This window comes from Ictalurus punctatus, chromosome 28 (assembly GCF_001660625.3).
Source record: "Ictalurus punctatus breed USDA103 chromosome 28, Coco_2.0, whole genome shotgun sequence".
Classification (NCBI taxonomy): Eukaryota; Metazoa; Chordata; class Actinopteri; order Siluriformes; family Ictaluridae; genus Ictalurus; species Ictalurus punctatus.
The window spans coordinates 18640958-18658138 of NC_030443.2; the positions used below are offsets into that span (position 1 = coordinate 18640958).

General features: G+C 41.1%; 1 protein-coding gene across 7 annotated transcripts in view; it reads right to left on the bottom strand.

Annotated features, from left to right (window-relative positions):
* Positions 1–17181, bottom strand: part of eng (endoglin) — a 46223-nt gene that overhangs the window by 4471 nt on the left and 24571 nt on the right. For 2 of the 7 annotated variants that reach the window (XM_017460424.3, XM_017460425.3), the window contains exons 4-14: positions 15564–15686; positions 10943–11108; positions 10532–10688; positions 10323–10422; positions 9042–9225; positions 7938–8074; positions 7485–7721; positions 5818–5884; positions 1318–1431; positions 940–987; positions 1–199 (exon numbers count right to left, since the gene is read on the bottom strand). The exon at positions 1–199 is cut by the window's left edge and continues 4471 nt beyond it. In XM_017460424.3, the coding sequence (XP_017315913.2) occupies positions 78–199; positions 940–987; positions 1318–1431; positions 5818–5884; positions 7485–7721; positions 7938–8074; positions 9042–9225; positions 10323–10422; positions 10532–10688; positions 10943–11108; positions 15564–15686 (1455 nt within the window). In that variant the 3' untranslated portion in view covers positions 1–77. Of the gene's footprint in view, positions 202–939; positions 988–1114; positions 1204–1317; positions 1432–5817; positions 5885–7484; positions 7722–7937; positions 8075–9041; positions 9226–10322; positions 10423–10531; positions 10689–10942; positions 11109–15563; positions 15687–17181 lie in introns of all 7 variants that reach the window. The other 5 variants (XR_001811118.3, XR_006981305.2, XR_001811119.3 and 2 more) reach the window with 5 other exon arrangements.

Below are 17181 nucleotides of genomic sequence, written 5' to 3' on the forward strand. Positions count from 1 at the left end.
CCCTGCCCTGTTCGTCTGAGTGCGTGTGTGTGTGTGTGTCTGTGTGTGTGTGTGTGTGTGTGTGTGTGTGTCCATGCTCATGCCATGCTGCTGGTCGGTGTGCTCTGGGTGCTGCTCATGCTGCCGTTGGCACTGCTGTTCTCAGAGGGAGACGGGTTAGTGGGCACTGCATGGCGCTTAATCAGACTGCATGGACATCCTGAAACAGAGAGAGAGAGAGAGACAGAGACCAAGAGATGAAGAGGAAGAGACAGACAGATAGTGAGGAAGAGGCAGTTTAGAGCGACAGAGGGCGAGAGTGAGCGATAGTGAGGGAGAGAGAAAGAGTTAATAGCAGCAGACAGCGAGAGCGAGAGAAGAAAAGAGAGTTGGTAGCGACAGAGGAGAGACAGAAAGAGAGGCAAAGAGATATATACAGCAAGACAGAGAACAAGAGAGATAGAGCGAGACGGAAGGAAAGAGAGAGAGATGGACAGAGTGAGAAAGACAGAATGATAACACGGAAGAGAGAGAGTTGATAGCGACAGACAGGCAAAGAGACAGAGACAGAAGGAGACAGACAGAGAGAGAGACAGAAAGAGAAAGAAAGGGAGACCAAAAGATAGAAACAGCAACAAAGAGGAGAGAGACAGAGAGACAGAAAAAGAGAGAAAGAGAGAGAGAGAGAGAGAGAGAGAGAGAGAGATTTTCTTAGAACAACACGTCCCATATTATAACAGGTGCTTTATTCCTTTTATTCCACAGCACTTTGTGACCCATTACAATTTTCTATTCATTTTTATCCATTTATAGTTACATCATTATAGAGAAATTTTATAGAGAATACAAAAAATTACATAGAGAAATGAATCAACGCTTTCTGGCCAATCAGAATCCAGAACTCAGCAGTGCTGTGGTGAAAGTTGGGATATAATATCGTGTCCTGTGTTGTGTTCGTACCTGAGAAGAAGGTCCCTGTGGAGCCAAAACCCAGAGCGATGGGGTAACCTGAAACACCCAAACACACCCCTCGTGAGTAACAGGTCGCACATCGAAACGTCACACACGCACACGTGCTTGTTCATCTCCATTTCCTCACAAGCAGGTGAAATCCGATGAAAAGTGTTGCTCTTACTTAACTGTTTCATCTTATTTCTAGCGGCAAATCATCTCGAGGCTTGTTAAGGTCGCCCTCGCCGCCCTTTAGGCCTCTTCCCTCATAAGCTAAAGGAGCAGAGATGGTTCCCGCTCACACACTCGTCACATCTCCTTTCTCTAATAATCAATAGCAAAGAGTACGGCGTGGTAGAGCGTGCAGTGCGGACGTGTTCAGCTCACCTGTGCGGATTTTGATGAACCAGAGCGCGCCGATGAGCAGGATGCCGATGAGGAAACCTCCGAAGGCGATGCCCAGAACCGACTGCAGGGTGAACTTGAAACAGTGGTCTGAATCTGCGCAGATATGAAGCCCTGTTAATAATATCACACTGGAGACATACAAAACGTCCTAGCAAAGCGCTTCTGTTTCTAACAAAAATATCACACCGTGATTCTCAGACAAATTTCTATTGCACGCAATATACAGCACGATATTCAGCTTTTCAAACAAACTGCCAGCGATATTAGATATTAGAGGTGGACCGAGAGAGGATTTTTCCAATTCAGATCATTAAATCGGGCGGTACCTGCCGATAACGATTAATCGACCGATTAAAATTCATACGAAGAAAACGTAACACTCAGAGTAAAACATCGCTGAACTTTATTACAAAAATAAACAGTACTGACTGTACCATGAAAATGTGCTGTACTGCTTTTTTAAATGAAATAAATATTAATGAACATAAACTATTAACATACATTAAAGTAAATTAAAGATATACATCCGAAACCGAACCAACACTCCAAATAACGAATAAAAATAAGTGACGTTTAAAATGAATCAAAAAAACACTTCAAATAGCACGACAAAATTAGCCAGCGATGGGTTTTATCTCGCCTCTAGAGGCCGCTCTCGTGCCGTATAACGACGGCGGACTCTCGTTTTTAAATGTACGTGTCTGTTGCATTTTCTGCTTTCCTCTCGGCTGGGGAATTTCTTACTCGCCTTCTTCGTTCCTTTTTACACCGATTTTAGCCACGGTTCGGCGATATGTCGGGTTTTGGAGCGTGTGAAGATTCACTGACTGCAGAAGGAGTAAATAAGGAAAGGAGAACTGTTTGTTCAACTCTGTGGAGATGATTCGTTTATTTATTTTAGACATTTCTGTGTCGGAATATAGCACAGGAGATCTCTTTACATCGGAGGTTGCAGATTTTAACGGGAAGAAAAACAAAAACGTGTTGTCGGGTGTGCTGAAAGAATGTATTTAACACCTGCAGTGTGGGGAAAGTCAGCAGGTTCTGCTCCCTGAAGACCCGCGCCGACTGATTACTCTTCCTTTCGGCGCTCAGCGAGAGAGAGGAAAAAAAACTAAGCAGGAGGGTAAACAGTCCTGCTTATAGTGAGGTTTTTACTTTTGCCCTTACAGCAGTTGTGTCTGTTTTTCTGTTAATCTTGACAAAGGTGATATCTTCGAATAGTTCCTGAATTTAACCAATCAACATGCAGAGGTGGAGAAAGAGCTGGTAATTAAGTGAAAGTCAGGCTTATGGTCTTAAAATGAAATGTGGAAGCGGTGTGACAAAATGATTCCTGAAAAGGTCAAATACAACATAGTCAGGCATTTAAAAGTAGAAAGTTAAATGGTTGGGTTTTTTTTTTTTTTTTTAATGAAACTAGACATGATCTCATGGGGCAGAGATAGGGTAGGGGCGGGGTTTAGCAGGGGGTGTGGTTAAATGTTGTGTTACTATCCGTTTAGCTTCGTTTTCAATTCGTATAAAAAGTGACAGACATTAGAGGAGGGTGGAGTTAGAGTAGGGGCGGAGTTAGAGTATGGGGGGGGGTTAAGTGCGGGGTTTATATTTGCACACTTTCTTATGACTTTAATTTGCGTGAAATTGAGTCGATTCTAAACACATGAACTTTTCAATTCTTGCAAATTGTTCATCGGGTCAGGTTTAAGTTCATTTTTTGGAAGTTAGGTTTAAATGAATGGAGTCAAACTCTCGTAGTATCCTCCAGGTATTAGGTATTGTCTAGATGAGCTCGTGTTTGTTTAAATGACTAACTAAACACAGACAAATAAACGTTGCTTATATTTATGAACGGTGATGATGTCTGATCCAGGAAAAGGTTTTGTTTTTAAAGCAACACCTTTTCTTTTTTCTTTTTTTTCTTTGGATTGTTCGTTTGTTTTCCGCGGCACCGTGACAGAATTGCCGTCACGAAGACATCGGTGTTAAAAAAAACAAACAAGACAAAAAAAACAAAACAAAACAAAGCTGATAAAACAGAGGCAGGAAAGAGTGGCACAGGTGGTCGGGACGAGTTCGACTCAAGAGTCCAAACAGGAAAGACGGCCTGCACGAGTCACTTCCTGTCCAACACCCTTCTAAATAACAAATTCAGCTGGTCATCTGCTGTTTGTGCGTTAATAACGGCCTGAAGATTTGTAGCCTTGTGGACTAGACGAGAGGAGAGACGAGTGCTTCCGGTCCTGTCTCCTGTCTTTCACGGAGCATCCTCGAGCCACGATGATGGAAGGACGTGATGTGCGGGACGCAAGCTGTTCCGTGTCCTTCTCCGTGATTAAAACCGAGTACACAGCAGGAAAAAATAACCGCGCTGCCAAGCCGAGGGTTTTGCTCGTCTAGCAAAAAAGACGACACCCTGTGTCGGTTCCTCTTTTTCCTCTTTTTTTTTTTTTTTTGCAAGGTGCATAGTGAAATATAATGGGATTTCCTCCTGGATGGAGGTGAGGAATGCGGCGCTCGTTCCTGACTCGTCTGCCCGCTGGCTCTCTTTGCGCTTTGAAGAACAACTGCGTCCAGCTTTTTTGTGCGTCTATGACAACGGCGTGTGTTTGCACAGGCACGCGCTCCAGGCCCTGGGACACAATAAATCCCCCACTGACTCATTATTTTCTGATTACAGCCACAAGGTCAGCGAACAGGCCTTCCTATGAACCCGGCCACATCCTGGTCTGAGCTCCATGACGACTGTTTACGTCAGCGGCTGAAACGTTTCAGCGCCTGGGGAGAACCGTTAACTCTTTACGCTCTTAAAAATGAAGCGGTCTGTCTGTCCGAAATAAAACTTTCAAGTTGGTTCATTTGTCCCTCTAGTGGATCATTAAACGTTCTCTACAGCAGGAGGTTGTTTTTTTTTTTAATTACACTTACAGAAAATGTATCACCCTTAAGGGTACTAAAGGATCAGTGTCCCTCTGGAGAAACACTTAAAGGTTCTATGTGGAACCCTACAAGAAAGGGTTTCCCGATTATACTGCTGGCCGTTTATGAACTCTTAATCATCCATAAACCATTAAAGAACCCTTTTTTTTCTAAGAGTACCAGGTATCGTGACAGTTTAGCTAAATTCCAGGTTCTAGGTTCCAAGAAGAAAATACACACTTACTCTTGGGAAAAGGGGTCCTTCAAGGGTTCTTTAAGAGAAACCCCTGTTGTAAAATTTCCTCATTACACTCATACACTTTAGAACCCTTAAGAGAGAAACCCTTAAAGGTTCAATGCAGAAGCCCTCAACAGTGTTTCACTATCACAAAGGGTTCCAGGTGGAACTTTGATTATCCAGTGAACCATTAAAGAACCGTTTTCTGCTCTAAGAGTGCACCAAGTACCATAATGGTTCAGCCAGTGAGCTGTGAGTCTGTACCATACGCTTACTCCCTTAATACATACACTCTTAATAAATTGGGTTCCTCAAGGGTTCTTTAAGGGTTGCAAGGCGAACCCTTCCAAAAAAAAAAAAAAAAAAAAAAAAAAAAAAAAACCGGTTCTCCTTGGTTCAACTTAAAACATTCGAGGGTGTAAAACTGAAGAGTGTAAGAACATGTAGAAAAATGTAAAACCCTTTTAAGAAGAACCTTAAACTACGCCTTAACCAGCCAGGAGGTCTTTTTTTTTTTTCCAAAGAGAATACTGTACATGACAGATCTGACGTCTGCTCCTGAGACGAGGCACGAATCGTCTCCACCCACAGCCGCGTCTTATCGATAGTTTGTGCACCACGATGAGTGGAATTTAATCAGATCAGATGGTCGGTTCGTTGGCGAGACTCTGAGGTTTGCTTTTTGTCTCGTGTCCAAGCAGAACACGACGCAGACACGCCCACGCTCCGGGATAACCACTGCAAGATGGGAAGATGTTTCCACAAACATTTTCGACAAACGTCCTAGAGAAAAGACTTATAGTGGTCTTCCTCTTCCGTCCGTTTCTCATTTATACTCAACAGGACAATTTCCAACTATGGAGCTCAAGCTGCATTAATACGGAGGAAGAAGAATCACTGAGCAGATATTATCAGGCTGATGGTGACTAATTTAGGGGATTACAACTTTTACATATTTTATAAGTTAATAAAGCTAATAATTAGTTAATCATTTGGCAAACTATACAGATTTTTTTCCCCACTTCATTATTCCGGGCTGGGTTTCTCTTGTAGATTCATCCCAATTAAAGTCCATTTCAGTTCCAGGTTGTGAAAAAGTTCTAGACGAGATTTGACCCTTTTTTTTTTTTTTTTTTTGCCGCAGAACAGACTTTCCTTCACAAGGAGAACATTCGCTAAACTGCCTGATTGTTATCGGTGCAAATGGTGCGAATATAATGGCAAAGAAAAACAAAATCCAAACACCGTTTAATGAAGCAAGACCTGCAATGTGGAAGATCTGAATAACAGTTGGACATGTCTGGACCGGTTCATTTACTCACTCTGCGGTGGGACGTACGACGGCGTGACTTCCACGTTCCTCTTCATGGGCCACGGGTCTGTGCAACCCTGCAAAATCAACATTTAATGAATATGAGACAATTGGTTTTCATGTCTCATTTTTCTACCGACAGTCAAGCGCTGGCTTCTGATTGGTCAGCGGGTGGCCTGAGGTATTGTTTTATATATAATACCCGCCGATTACTGACTGCCCTGCATTAATAAATTCACTCTGGGGTCATTTTGTAAGAATAGCTTTCTGAAGTAATTGTTTCTGGTCAGAGTGCGCTCTCTCTCTCTCTCTCTCTCTCTCTCTCTCTCTCTCGCTCTCTCTCTCTCTCTCTCTCACTCTCTCTCTTTAGAAAACAGCAGTGACCCGAGCACAAAATCACTCCAAAGTGGCTCGAATTATTTCAGATGGTGACCATGGAAACAAAAAAATGAATAAGAGACAGCATGTGACTTTGGTTTGGTTCTTTTTTTTTTTTTTTGGTTTTTCCCCCAGTGCTTAATGTTTACATGCAAAGGTTTTCACCGATACATATTAATTTATTCCGATTACAGATTCCAAATTAAAATACAACATTTATATATGAATCCGAAACTGGTCTGTCTATCTGTCTGTTTGTTGAAAGAAAGGAAAAAAAAAAATAAAAAATACACACATTATCGATTGGTATAATAGAACACCTTTACTCATCTTCTAATTTTACAAACATTAAAAGTCGTTGTCTGGGAAAAGTGCGGTAAACAAAGACATGTTTTCACCCTTTTTTTTTACCGTATCCTCAATGAATGACGAATTTCAAATGCAAACTATTTTCAGGTCAATTTGCCTCGACGTGTTAATCTTTACATCCATCCACCGAACAATTATATTAGCCCTATTTAGCAGAAAAATGAAATTCGCTCCTGTTTCGGTCGTGTCCATACGCCCATAGCAGTGAACTGATTTGTGGTTAATGGCTCATATTAAAGTAGACATTCGGGGTGTTAAGAATTTGCAGTTTTTCCATCGGTGTTTCTCGTTTTTTACCTAGCACACTAGGTTGAAATGCATTCATTTTATTGTGACAGCTGTCCAAAAAGCTTATTGTGGAGAGGCGTGAGTTGTTGGCCCAGCAGGGGGCTCACACACCTTCCCGTCACCCATCGTCCCGCTCAACAGCAGCTATACATGGAGGCACGATACTCTACACACAGAAACCCAACAGTGTCCTGACGCATCTTATAACAGACTTGCGTCGATAAAAGAATTCATTTGTTTATACCGATTGAAAATAAATCCATTATTAAACTATTATTCAGATTATTCATGGATTATTAGGCTCATTTTTAGCCACATAGGTACAACCTATCGTTAGCTCTCTAGGTCATTTATATTCATCAACCCTGTGTTCAGGCTAGCGAGTGAAAATGTTTAGTTCTTATAAAGTGGCCAACAGAAAAAAAAAAAAAAACAACAAAAAGGTAACAAAAAGCTGAGCCCCAAACTTAAACTCAAACTTATATACAGTACAATTTAAACAAAAGTGATGTGTATCAGTTGTGTATCTATGCTGTAGGTTATACTGTATATTTTGGCGGTCACTACACACAAGATACAAGACCCTTGTCACTTGCTAGTGTGAATACAGGCTAACTTTTGGCAGCACTGAAACCCCCTTACCTCACGCTGGTGTACATTGTAACAGTGGCTGACGTGACACTGAAGCTCCCATCTGTTGGCGGGCAGATCCTGCAGCACGTCGAGGGAGAAGCTGAACCTGGTGTTCTTATGGCATCCCGAGCAAGGCTCCTGTTTAAGGGAGATTATCCTCTCCACCGGCTGCATGCCGGCGGAGCGCACTAAACATGACTTCACTCTGATAAATATGGCCCCATCTCCGAGGATCAAACTCGAGACCTGCGAGAATAGCATAGAAGAAAATGCCAAAATATAACAGGGATGACTATGTTTCATATATGTGCTAAATGGATCCCAAAGCACCAGGAGAATTTCAATGGAAATCTGGCTGCCTCTGCCAAGAGGTTACAATTGGGTCATGTTTGAATTGTCTAGCAATAGATACTAAACAGGCACCCATTACGGTTCAATAACGACCATTTTTTATTTTATTACCTGAGCGTAGATCCTCTTGTTGGTCTGCAGTACAGTGTGGGGATCGAGTTCCACCTTGTAATCGGGAGCCGTGAACAAATGCATTGAGGTGTGAGATACAGGAGTCTCTGTCGTCGTCAACTCAGCACGCTCAGTCACTACGAAGAGACAGAAGTAAAAGACCTGAAGGCCACGTCGTGTGGGTCTGCTATGTGTTTATCTCTGATTCACACTGAACTAAAGTTCATAATGAGTCAGTAAGCAAGACAGCAGCAGTGAGTCGTCTTGAATATCCAAAAGTGGTAGCCAAATGTGTGACATTTATGCACCAGCTGTAATATAACACACTTATAACACTGTGGTGATGAAGCAGAAATGAAACATAGTTCAGCAATACTTCATTACTATACACGGGCATAGTTTTGTTTTTTTTCCCCAAAATATTTTTATTGAGAAAGAAAACAAACTTCCTGTCACATAGCAACAATACCGTTCTCATTTTTTTTTGTTATACTCACATATACACACATACATGCATAGTGTAGAAAAGAAAAACAAAATTAAAGAGTACAATCAACTAAACATGTACTGATTTGCTTCTTTCACACTCAATTTAGTAAGATTTTATCCAAAAAAAAAATAAAAACATGCACATACTTTCACATAAGTCATATTTCTGTACTCTTTCCACGCACACTCCTGGCCAAAGCATGAAACGCAAACCTTAATTTTGTTTTAAAGAAGCGATTTATAACTTTTTTTTTTAACGCCCTAAGCTATACCTGTGAGGTGAACTGCAATATAAATAAACACTGACGACTATTCCTTCCTCCCCTTTAACTAACCTACCGCAACTACACTGAAACTAAGCATGCTCTATTAGTAATAAGGAGGTGGAGCTGTTCGGCTGAGGGCGGAGCTGATTTCCGGGCCAGAAAAACGTCATAAAAAGCCTGAAAATGAACCCCAACCTACATCGACATCATGGCAATATTGAAAATGCCATTTTTTCTGAGGTATTTATCCAATTTTATGATTACTAAACATCCAGAAACACTTAAAAACAACAAACTGCACCTTTAACCGCCTGAATTTATATAGTTAAGGCAATTACTGAGGTTTTACCTGGAGTTTCTCTCTTTCTAATCGTGATCTCAATCATCGGGCCCTTCAGATGAATCTTCGTGTAGCTTCTGATTGATTTGGTCTTAAAATAACCGAGTACCAGATCCTGGAGCTCAGTGTCGCTGTCAGAGAGGTTCATCCTCCCATTCAGGGCCACACCGTTTAATTGGATGGCATTGTTGGACTACACAAACAGGAAGATATAAACATATATAAGATGTAATATAAGTGTAAAAAATGTAAGACATAATATAAGCAAATAAAAAAATTGCCAGTGCCATAAAATTCCAGTAAATCCAACATAATCTCCAATTATAAACTGAAACTTATACATTTAAAAGAGAATAATAATAAAAAAAACTATATCAGACTCGTATTGAAGGTTCAGCATTTATATAGAATTTAATGTATGTTTCTTATTACTGACTAATCCATAAAAATAGAAACCCAGTACAGGTCATAGGTAACCCATTACAATCTGAAAGTGGCATCTGAAATCTCAATTCCAATGGCATTCAATAAATGTATCTATCAATAAATAACCAATAAATAAATGAAAACATAAATATATGACTTTTTTTTTTTTAAAGCAATGTGAAATACCAGCAAGTATTTCATTTATTCACGTTTCATGAATTAATGAATGTCATTTTTCCCCCCAAAATAAATAAATAAATAAATAAATAAGTCTGCTACTGGAGATATTTAAAAGTAACAATAAAAAATGTAATCAATTTGACATAAAGGAATAAATTCATGAATTACGATTAACGCCTCAATTAATTTGCAATAAATAATTAATAAGCAGTGACATTCCGGTGGATCATGTCCACTCGCCAGGAAAGAAACGTTCATTCATTTTTTTGACGAATTAATTAATGCTAATTTGAGATTTTTTTCATTTAAATCACTTATGAACGTCACTTTAAATTTTTCATGAATTAATCTGTCATAAATACATGAATCCGTTCGTTAAAAAAAAGGTAAATTATTCATTTGTAATAAATCAATTAAATAATACAATAAAACAAACGCGCATTGACCTTCTAGTGTATCATGTTCAGTCACCAAGAACGTGATATATGATCATCTTTTCATGTTTATTTAATTTAATATCTAAATGATTGTTTACATTTTTTTTCGTCCATGAATGTCACTTTGCGTAATCTGTAATAAATACATGAATGAAGTGATTCATTTGTAACATATTCACGTGTGATTAATGAAATGCTTAATATGCGGAGTGACACTGGGGTACATCACATCATGCGCTTCACTCACCATGAGAGAGGTAATTTCAGCGTTGACCTTCCAGAAGGTTCCAGCCGGACCCCTTAGGACCAGCTGCACACCAGTCGGAACCACGTCCAGCGAGACGTTCCTGTGATCCATGGGTATGAGTGTATTTAATGAATGGGCAGAAATAAATCTACACTGAATGCCTGCATTGATGAGATGTGAGAGTGAGATGAACTCCTGAAGCTGATCACCTGGGGCCGACGTGATCCGGGATGTTGATGATGTGAAGCTCGTCCTGGGAGTCGAGCAGGCATGATGTAACTGCAGACAGATCAGTCTCGACCTCCAGTGACTCCTTCATCGTCGGTAATTCCCAGCTCAGCTGGCAGGTGGACGCAAGCGGAGTTCCTGAGACAAGAGGAGAATTATCGCCATATATTAACCATAACATCACATTTTTTACTGTATTTCACAAACAGAGGCTACTTTTATTTGTTAGGGGAGCATGAATAAATGTTATATATATATATATATATATATATATATATATATATATATATATATATATATATATATATATATATATCTTAATAAGTGAACTTCTGTGGATTTTTTTGTAATTATTATTATAAAATATATAAAAGTATTTTCTTTAATAATACCTTTACTCTTGGTGAAGTTAATGTTCTTCGGATCGTGGAGCGTGGTGAAGGATGAAACTCCTCCGAACTGTCGCGTTGCCCATGACACCAGCTCATTGCCCTGACCGGCTGGAGCGATGTGAAGCTTATAGCCATATACTTCATGAAACGAAGTATTATCTGTCACCTAAATATTAGAGAGAAAAGATATTAAAGTATAAACAACACACATCCTTGTAAATCATGTCTGCTTCTTTTTTAGTGACTTTTCCCAGATTTTTCCCCCCTAATTTAGTCTTTAGTCCAACTCCCACCCACCAGTCAGCTCTCCTCTACCATTAGAGGCCAACCGGATCCTTTCAAAACACTCAAAGGAAAGCGCTATCCGCCCTCTTCCGCATACATGAGCTCGCAGACGCAGACGGGTTGCCTGGTATCGCCGTGACTCACGGCGGAGACAGAGCATGGCGATTTTCTATGTAGTATACCTTACAAGATGATCAGTGTATAATTATAACACAGTGTATAATTCTAATTCTGTGAGAAATAGGGTGCTGTACACTTTATGAAAGCATGCTATTTTGACAGTCCCTCCAGGAATCAATGCAGAATCAAGGAGCTTGCAGTTACCGTATTTAAAAAAAACATTAACGCAATTTCCCGCAGATCTGGGCCGTCACGTGACGTCATCATCATCATGACACGCGTTCAGCCGAAGCCCTCTCACATTCACGTGCTTACTCTAACATGAGTGCAGCTAAAAGGTCTGATTTACCAACAAACATCGCTGTGAAAGGGCACGCAAAACAATTTAGTGCGATTGCGATTTCACCAGTTCAAGTAGTTTTCTGCAAAAAAAAAAAAAAAAGAAAAAAAAAGAAAAAAAGCTCTACAAGTTGCATCGCAATTTTTTTTTTTTAAATCGAGCGTTTTTGGCTGCAACGGTCACAAAACCAAACTCCACGAAATCCTATACGGACTGTTTTGATACTTTGTGGAGAATCACTCCTGCTGAAAAAACAATACCAAATGGGGTTCTCAAAATTTTTGCATAACCTACACCTTATAACCTACACTAACCCTAACCCTAAACCCTAATCCCAAACCCTAACCCTAACCCTGCACCTAACCCTTAACCCCTAAACCTAACCCTTAACCCCTAAACCTATCCCTTAACCCTAACCCCAAACCCAAACCCTAACCCTTAACCCCTAAACTTAACCCCAACCCCTAACCCTAACCCTTAACCCTAAACCCCAAAACCTATTCCCAACCCCTAACCCTTAACCCCTAAACCTAACCCTTAACCCCTAAACCTAACCCATAACCCTAACCCCAAAACCTAACCCCAAACCCAAACCCTAACCCTTAACCCCTAAACTTAACCCCAACCCCTAACCCTTAACCCTAAAGCCCCAAACCTAACCCCAAAACCTAACCCTTAACCCCAAACCCTAACCCTAACCCTTAACCCTAAACCCCAAAACCTAACCCCAACCCCTAGCCCTAAACCTTAACCCTAAACCTAACCCTAAACTACACATATACATATATATATACATATATATATATATAAGTATGTATAAGTATGTATATGTATGTATGTATGCTGCTTTGCTCTATAAACGGAAACATTATGGCAAATTATCCACAAAATAAATGTTTATGCCTCAAATGTTATAAATATAGCTATATCATTTCTCCAAAACAGTTGGAGAGTGTCAGAACAGTTCGAAGTGATTCAGCTGCACAGTGATTCAGATCCACTGATTCACATTCCTATTCATTCATACTTTAAGGATTACACGATGACTCGACTTCCTCTGAGCTTCCCAGGAGGAGCGATCGGCCCTCTTGCTTAGCATCAAAAATAAATTCTTCTTTAAAGAAACTTGTTGCATCGTATCATCTCCTCTCGCTCTCTCTCTCGGTCTCTCTCTCTCTCTTTCTCAGTCTCTCGGCCTTTCTCTGTTCCAGTGTTTGTTATGGTAAAGCGTCCATGCGCTGGGTTGCACAACCTCTCTGGTGCCACGCTGCTTCCTTCGCTTCCTGGCTGGGGACAGGAAATGAGACCTTTTTAACTGTGTGCGTCAGTCCGGGCGGCTGGAATCCGACTTGGTGTGGGGATAGATATGGACGCACACGCTACTGTCGACACAAGTGGTGTCCCCGTGTGTTGGAAAAATAAACGAAGGACAAAGAATTCCAGAGTCAAGAAAATACTCAGACATCACACTGATAACTCTGTCCACTGTTGAATTAATGGCATAAATTAAAATGCAAAGAAAAACAAAACCGAAAGTCATGGGTCTACCAGTCTAGCCTGGTGCAGTCTAGCCTGGTGCAGTCTAGCCTGGTGCAGTCTAGCCTGGTGTAGACTAGCCTGGTGCAGTCTAGCCTGGTGCAGTCTAGCCTGGTGCAGTCTAGCCTGGTGTAGACTAGCCTGGTGCAGTCTAGCCTGGTGCAGTCTAGCCTGGTGCAGTCTAGCCTGGTGCAGTCTAGCCTGGTGCAGTCTAGCCTGGTGCAGTCTAGCCTGGTGTAGACTAGCCTGGTGCAGTCTAGCCTGGAGCAGTCTAGCCTGGTGCAGTCTAGCCTGGTGTAGACTAGCCTGGTGCAGTCTAGCCTGGTGCAGTCTAGCCTGGTGCAGTCTAGCCTGGTGCAGTCTAGCCTGGTGTAGACTAGCCTGGTGCAGTCTAGCCTGGTGTAGACTACCCTGGTGCAGTCTAGCCTGGTGTAGACTAGCCTGGTGCAGTCTAGCCTGGTGTAGACTACCCTGGTGCAGTCTAGCCTGGAGCAGTCTAGCCTGGTGCAGTCTAGCCTGGTGTAGACTACCCTGGTGCAGTCTAGCCTGGTGTAGACTAGCCTGGTGCAGTCTAGCCTGGTGTAGACTAGCCTGGTGTAGACTAGCCTGGTGTAGACTAGCCTGGTGCAGTCTAGCCTGGTGCAGTCTAGCCTGGTGCAGTCTAGCCTGGTGTAGACTACCCTGGTGCAGTCTAGCCTGGTGTAGACTAGCCTGGTGCAGTCTAGCCTGGTGCAGTCTAGCCTGGTGTAGACTAGCCTGGTGTAGACTAGCCTGGTGCAGTCTAGCCTGGTGCAGTCTAGCCTGGTGCAGTCTAGCCTGGTGTAGACTACCCTGGTGCAGTCTAGCCTGGTGCAGTCTAGCCTGGTGTAGACTACCCTGGTGTAGACTAGCCTGGTGCAGTCTAGCCTGGTGTAGACTAGCCTGATGCAGTCAAGCCTGGTGTAGACTAGCCTGGTGCTGTCTAGCCTCATAATCAACTTCGGTGTGGTAACCGTCAGTCCGCTTCATCACACCATGGCATCACTGCTTACTTTCCTATAACAATGACACAGAGTGTGTTATTCCTTACGTAAATTACCGGTAATCTCCATTATACCTTCGACCTGTTCGTGCTGTCCTCAGGAGGCGCAAACATTTGTCATTTGCCCTTTTCATACTCATCTATTTGGTCATAGTGGACAGAAAGAGAAAGACAGGAAGTGGCAGAGACAAGAAATTAGACAGATCATAATGAAAGAATGAAGGGAGTGGACAGAGAAAGTGTTTTTTATGGATTTGGATGATTTGGAGAATCTGTCTCTGCAGGTCGTGTTCTCTCTCCGGACTGATAACGGGGAAACGGCGCGAGCCGGACTGTCCTAATCCACAATTCTGACCGACTGGCCTTCCTTCCTGTCGCATGACTCGGTGTGAACTTGAGCGAGACCTCGGAAATAAAACAATCGGAGAGTAGACAATGAAACGACGACGCGGTTATCGCTGTGCGCTGGGACGGCTGTGATTAACAGGGACGTCGTGATACAGAGCGAGATTATTAAATGACAAGTCCAAATCTAACCTGTGATCCGTTCGCGAAAGCACGGAGCGACGGCTTAACCGAGATTCGGCTTCCTTTGAATTCTGCATTCTGATTGGGCAAAATGTGTTGATTAGTTTAATATAACACAAGATCTGGCAGGAGTGCAGAAGCAAATGACAGAACTGATCCTTTCTGTAGTAACAGCTCATTCACAGGGACTTGTATAGCAGAAAGGATTTAAGAACGTGGTGTTGTTTGACAAAGTAAATCTCACAATCATTGACGTGGTGGAGTTTTTTTTTTATTCAGAGACGTTTATTTAACATTTATCGCAGGAGTCTCTGATTTGGTTACCCCTTCCTGTGCTTTGTGTGTGTGTGTGTGTGTGTGTGAGAGAGAGAGAGAGAGAGGGAGAGAGAGAGGCTGGTGAGGGAACAGCTGTTTATCACACCTATAGCATAAGAGAGAACAGGAACTAAATTGTTTAGTCTAACTATAAAAGGCTTGTTCATTAATAAACACTGTAACTTTGTAATTGTTAGCAAATCGCTGTGGTATACGTAGTATAAGTGGAATAAAACACTCCAGACCGTGCTGTTATACAAAAATAATACACATCACACCCTCTCAGAGTGCATTATTTTTGTATAACAGCAGCAAGAGTCTGGTGTGTGTTATTCCTTACATAAATTACCGACTCAGTAACAACGACATATATCTGTTCTCCCGAAACCACAGAAGATCCTGAACGGCATGATGACGGAAAGCCGAGGCGTCGTGTTCATCTTTTTGCTTTTTCTTCTTTTTCGTCAGACACTTACGTAGATCTTTACGTTGGAGTTGGAGGTGTGAGTGAAGTAGATGGTTTTGTAGTCCGTGTCTGTGCTGGTGAAGATCAGGATGGACGGAGCGGCTGTAGTCATCGTAACCATCGGGTAGGTATTCTGTAATACAGCAAGGAAGTAACGGTCAGTGTGTCGTCTCTAAAGCCGGGGAGTTTCACAGGACACACGGAATACAGACATAACAAGCTAAAGTTTTATTCCATGGTGCTTTAGAGATCCTGAAGTAAAGTAAAGATGTGGTTCAAAAACAATATTACATTCTTTAAGCCTGTAAAGTACAGATAAGGGCAGTGTGGAGATGTAGTGCTGATGCTGTGATCAGTTACGTCACACTTTTCAGAAATAACGCTTTTAAATCTTTTTAAACTTATTTTAAACTTTTTTTTTTTTTTAAACTATTTGTTTGTAATAACAAATACAAATTCAAGAAGCAGCTGATTTTTTATTTACATATATATGACATACTATATATTTCCCCCTATTCAGTTTTAATATAATTTTTGTAGGCATTAACGTTCCATCAAACTTATTTTTCATTTAAACTTATTTCTGGAAGCAGCTGATTGAATGCTAAATAGAAAACCAACTGAGTTCATTTATTTATGTATTTGTTTGTTTGTTTGTTTATTTATTTATTTATTTATTTGTGTTAACAAATACAGATTGTAAGCTAACTCTAAAATTTATAAAAGCAACTGATTCTGTGTTTTTAAAAAAATATTCATCAATTTATTTGTCGGTTTGTTTGTTTATTTATTTGTTTGCAGTAGCAATTGCAAATTCAAGAAGTGCCTGATTTTGAGGGTTTTTTTAATATTTTTATATATATATATATATATATGACATACTGTATATTTCCTCCTATTCGGTGTTAATTTATTTTTGCCGTTATCCAAGTTATTTTTAAAGCTTTGTTTTTTCATTTGCCGCACCACTATTTCGCCCGACGTTTATCAGCAAACCTAAACATCTTAAAATATTGTGATATGATTTTTTTATCGTATCGTTCCCCACTTGTGCACTTTCAGGGGAATTTGAGGTGCACTTTAAGAACAAAGACACTGTATGTGTATTTGAAGCTAAGGCTAACTGCTATAAGCTACCAAAGCAGGCACAGAGATGTACTGCGTGTGCCGCTGTGATATCATCAACATGAGCCGTTTGCATTATGTTTACATTCTGGCCTAAGCAGAAAGCCATGGAGGTACGAGACACGGTGTGAGGCCGGGAGGCACAAATTCCCACGAGGCCTTCTCCCATGATTAGGAAGCGAAGAAAAACAAGCGCCATAAACATTTGGCGTCCTCTTTGCGACTTTGTTGTTTTTCCCCAGACGAGACGAGGAGACTTATAGACGCATCACAGGCACAGATCTGTGCTAATGTCCAGCCCTGGATAACACAATACATCAATACAACTGTAATGTTTATTTTAATCCACCGTGTGCTTCGGACATAAAAGATATAAATAAAAAAAATTAATAAAAAATAAATAAATAAATAAATAAATATAGCTTTAACTTCTTTTTTTTTTTTTACAGCCTCTGACTGTTACAAAGCACTGACACTGGAGACTCCTTCCATAAATGCTGCAG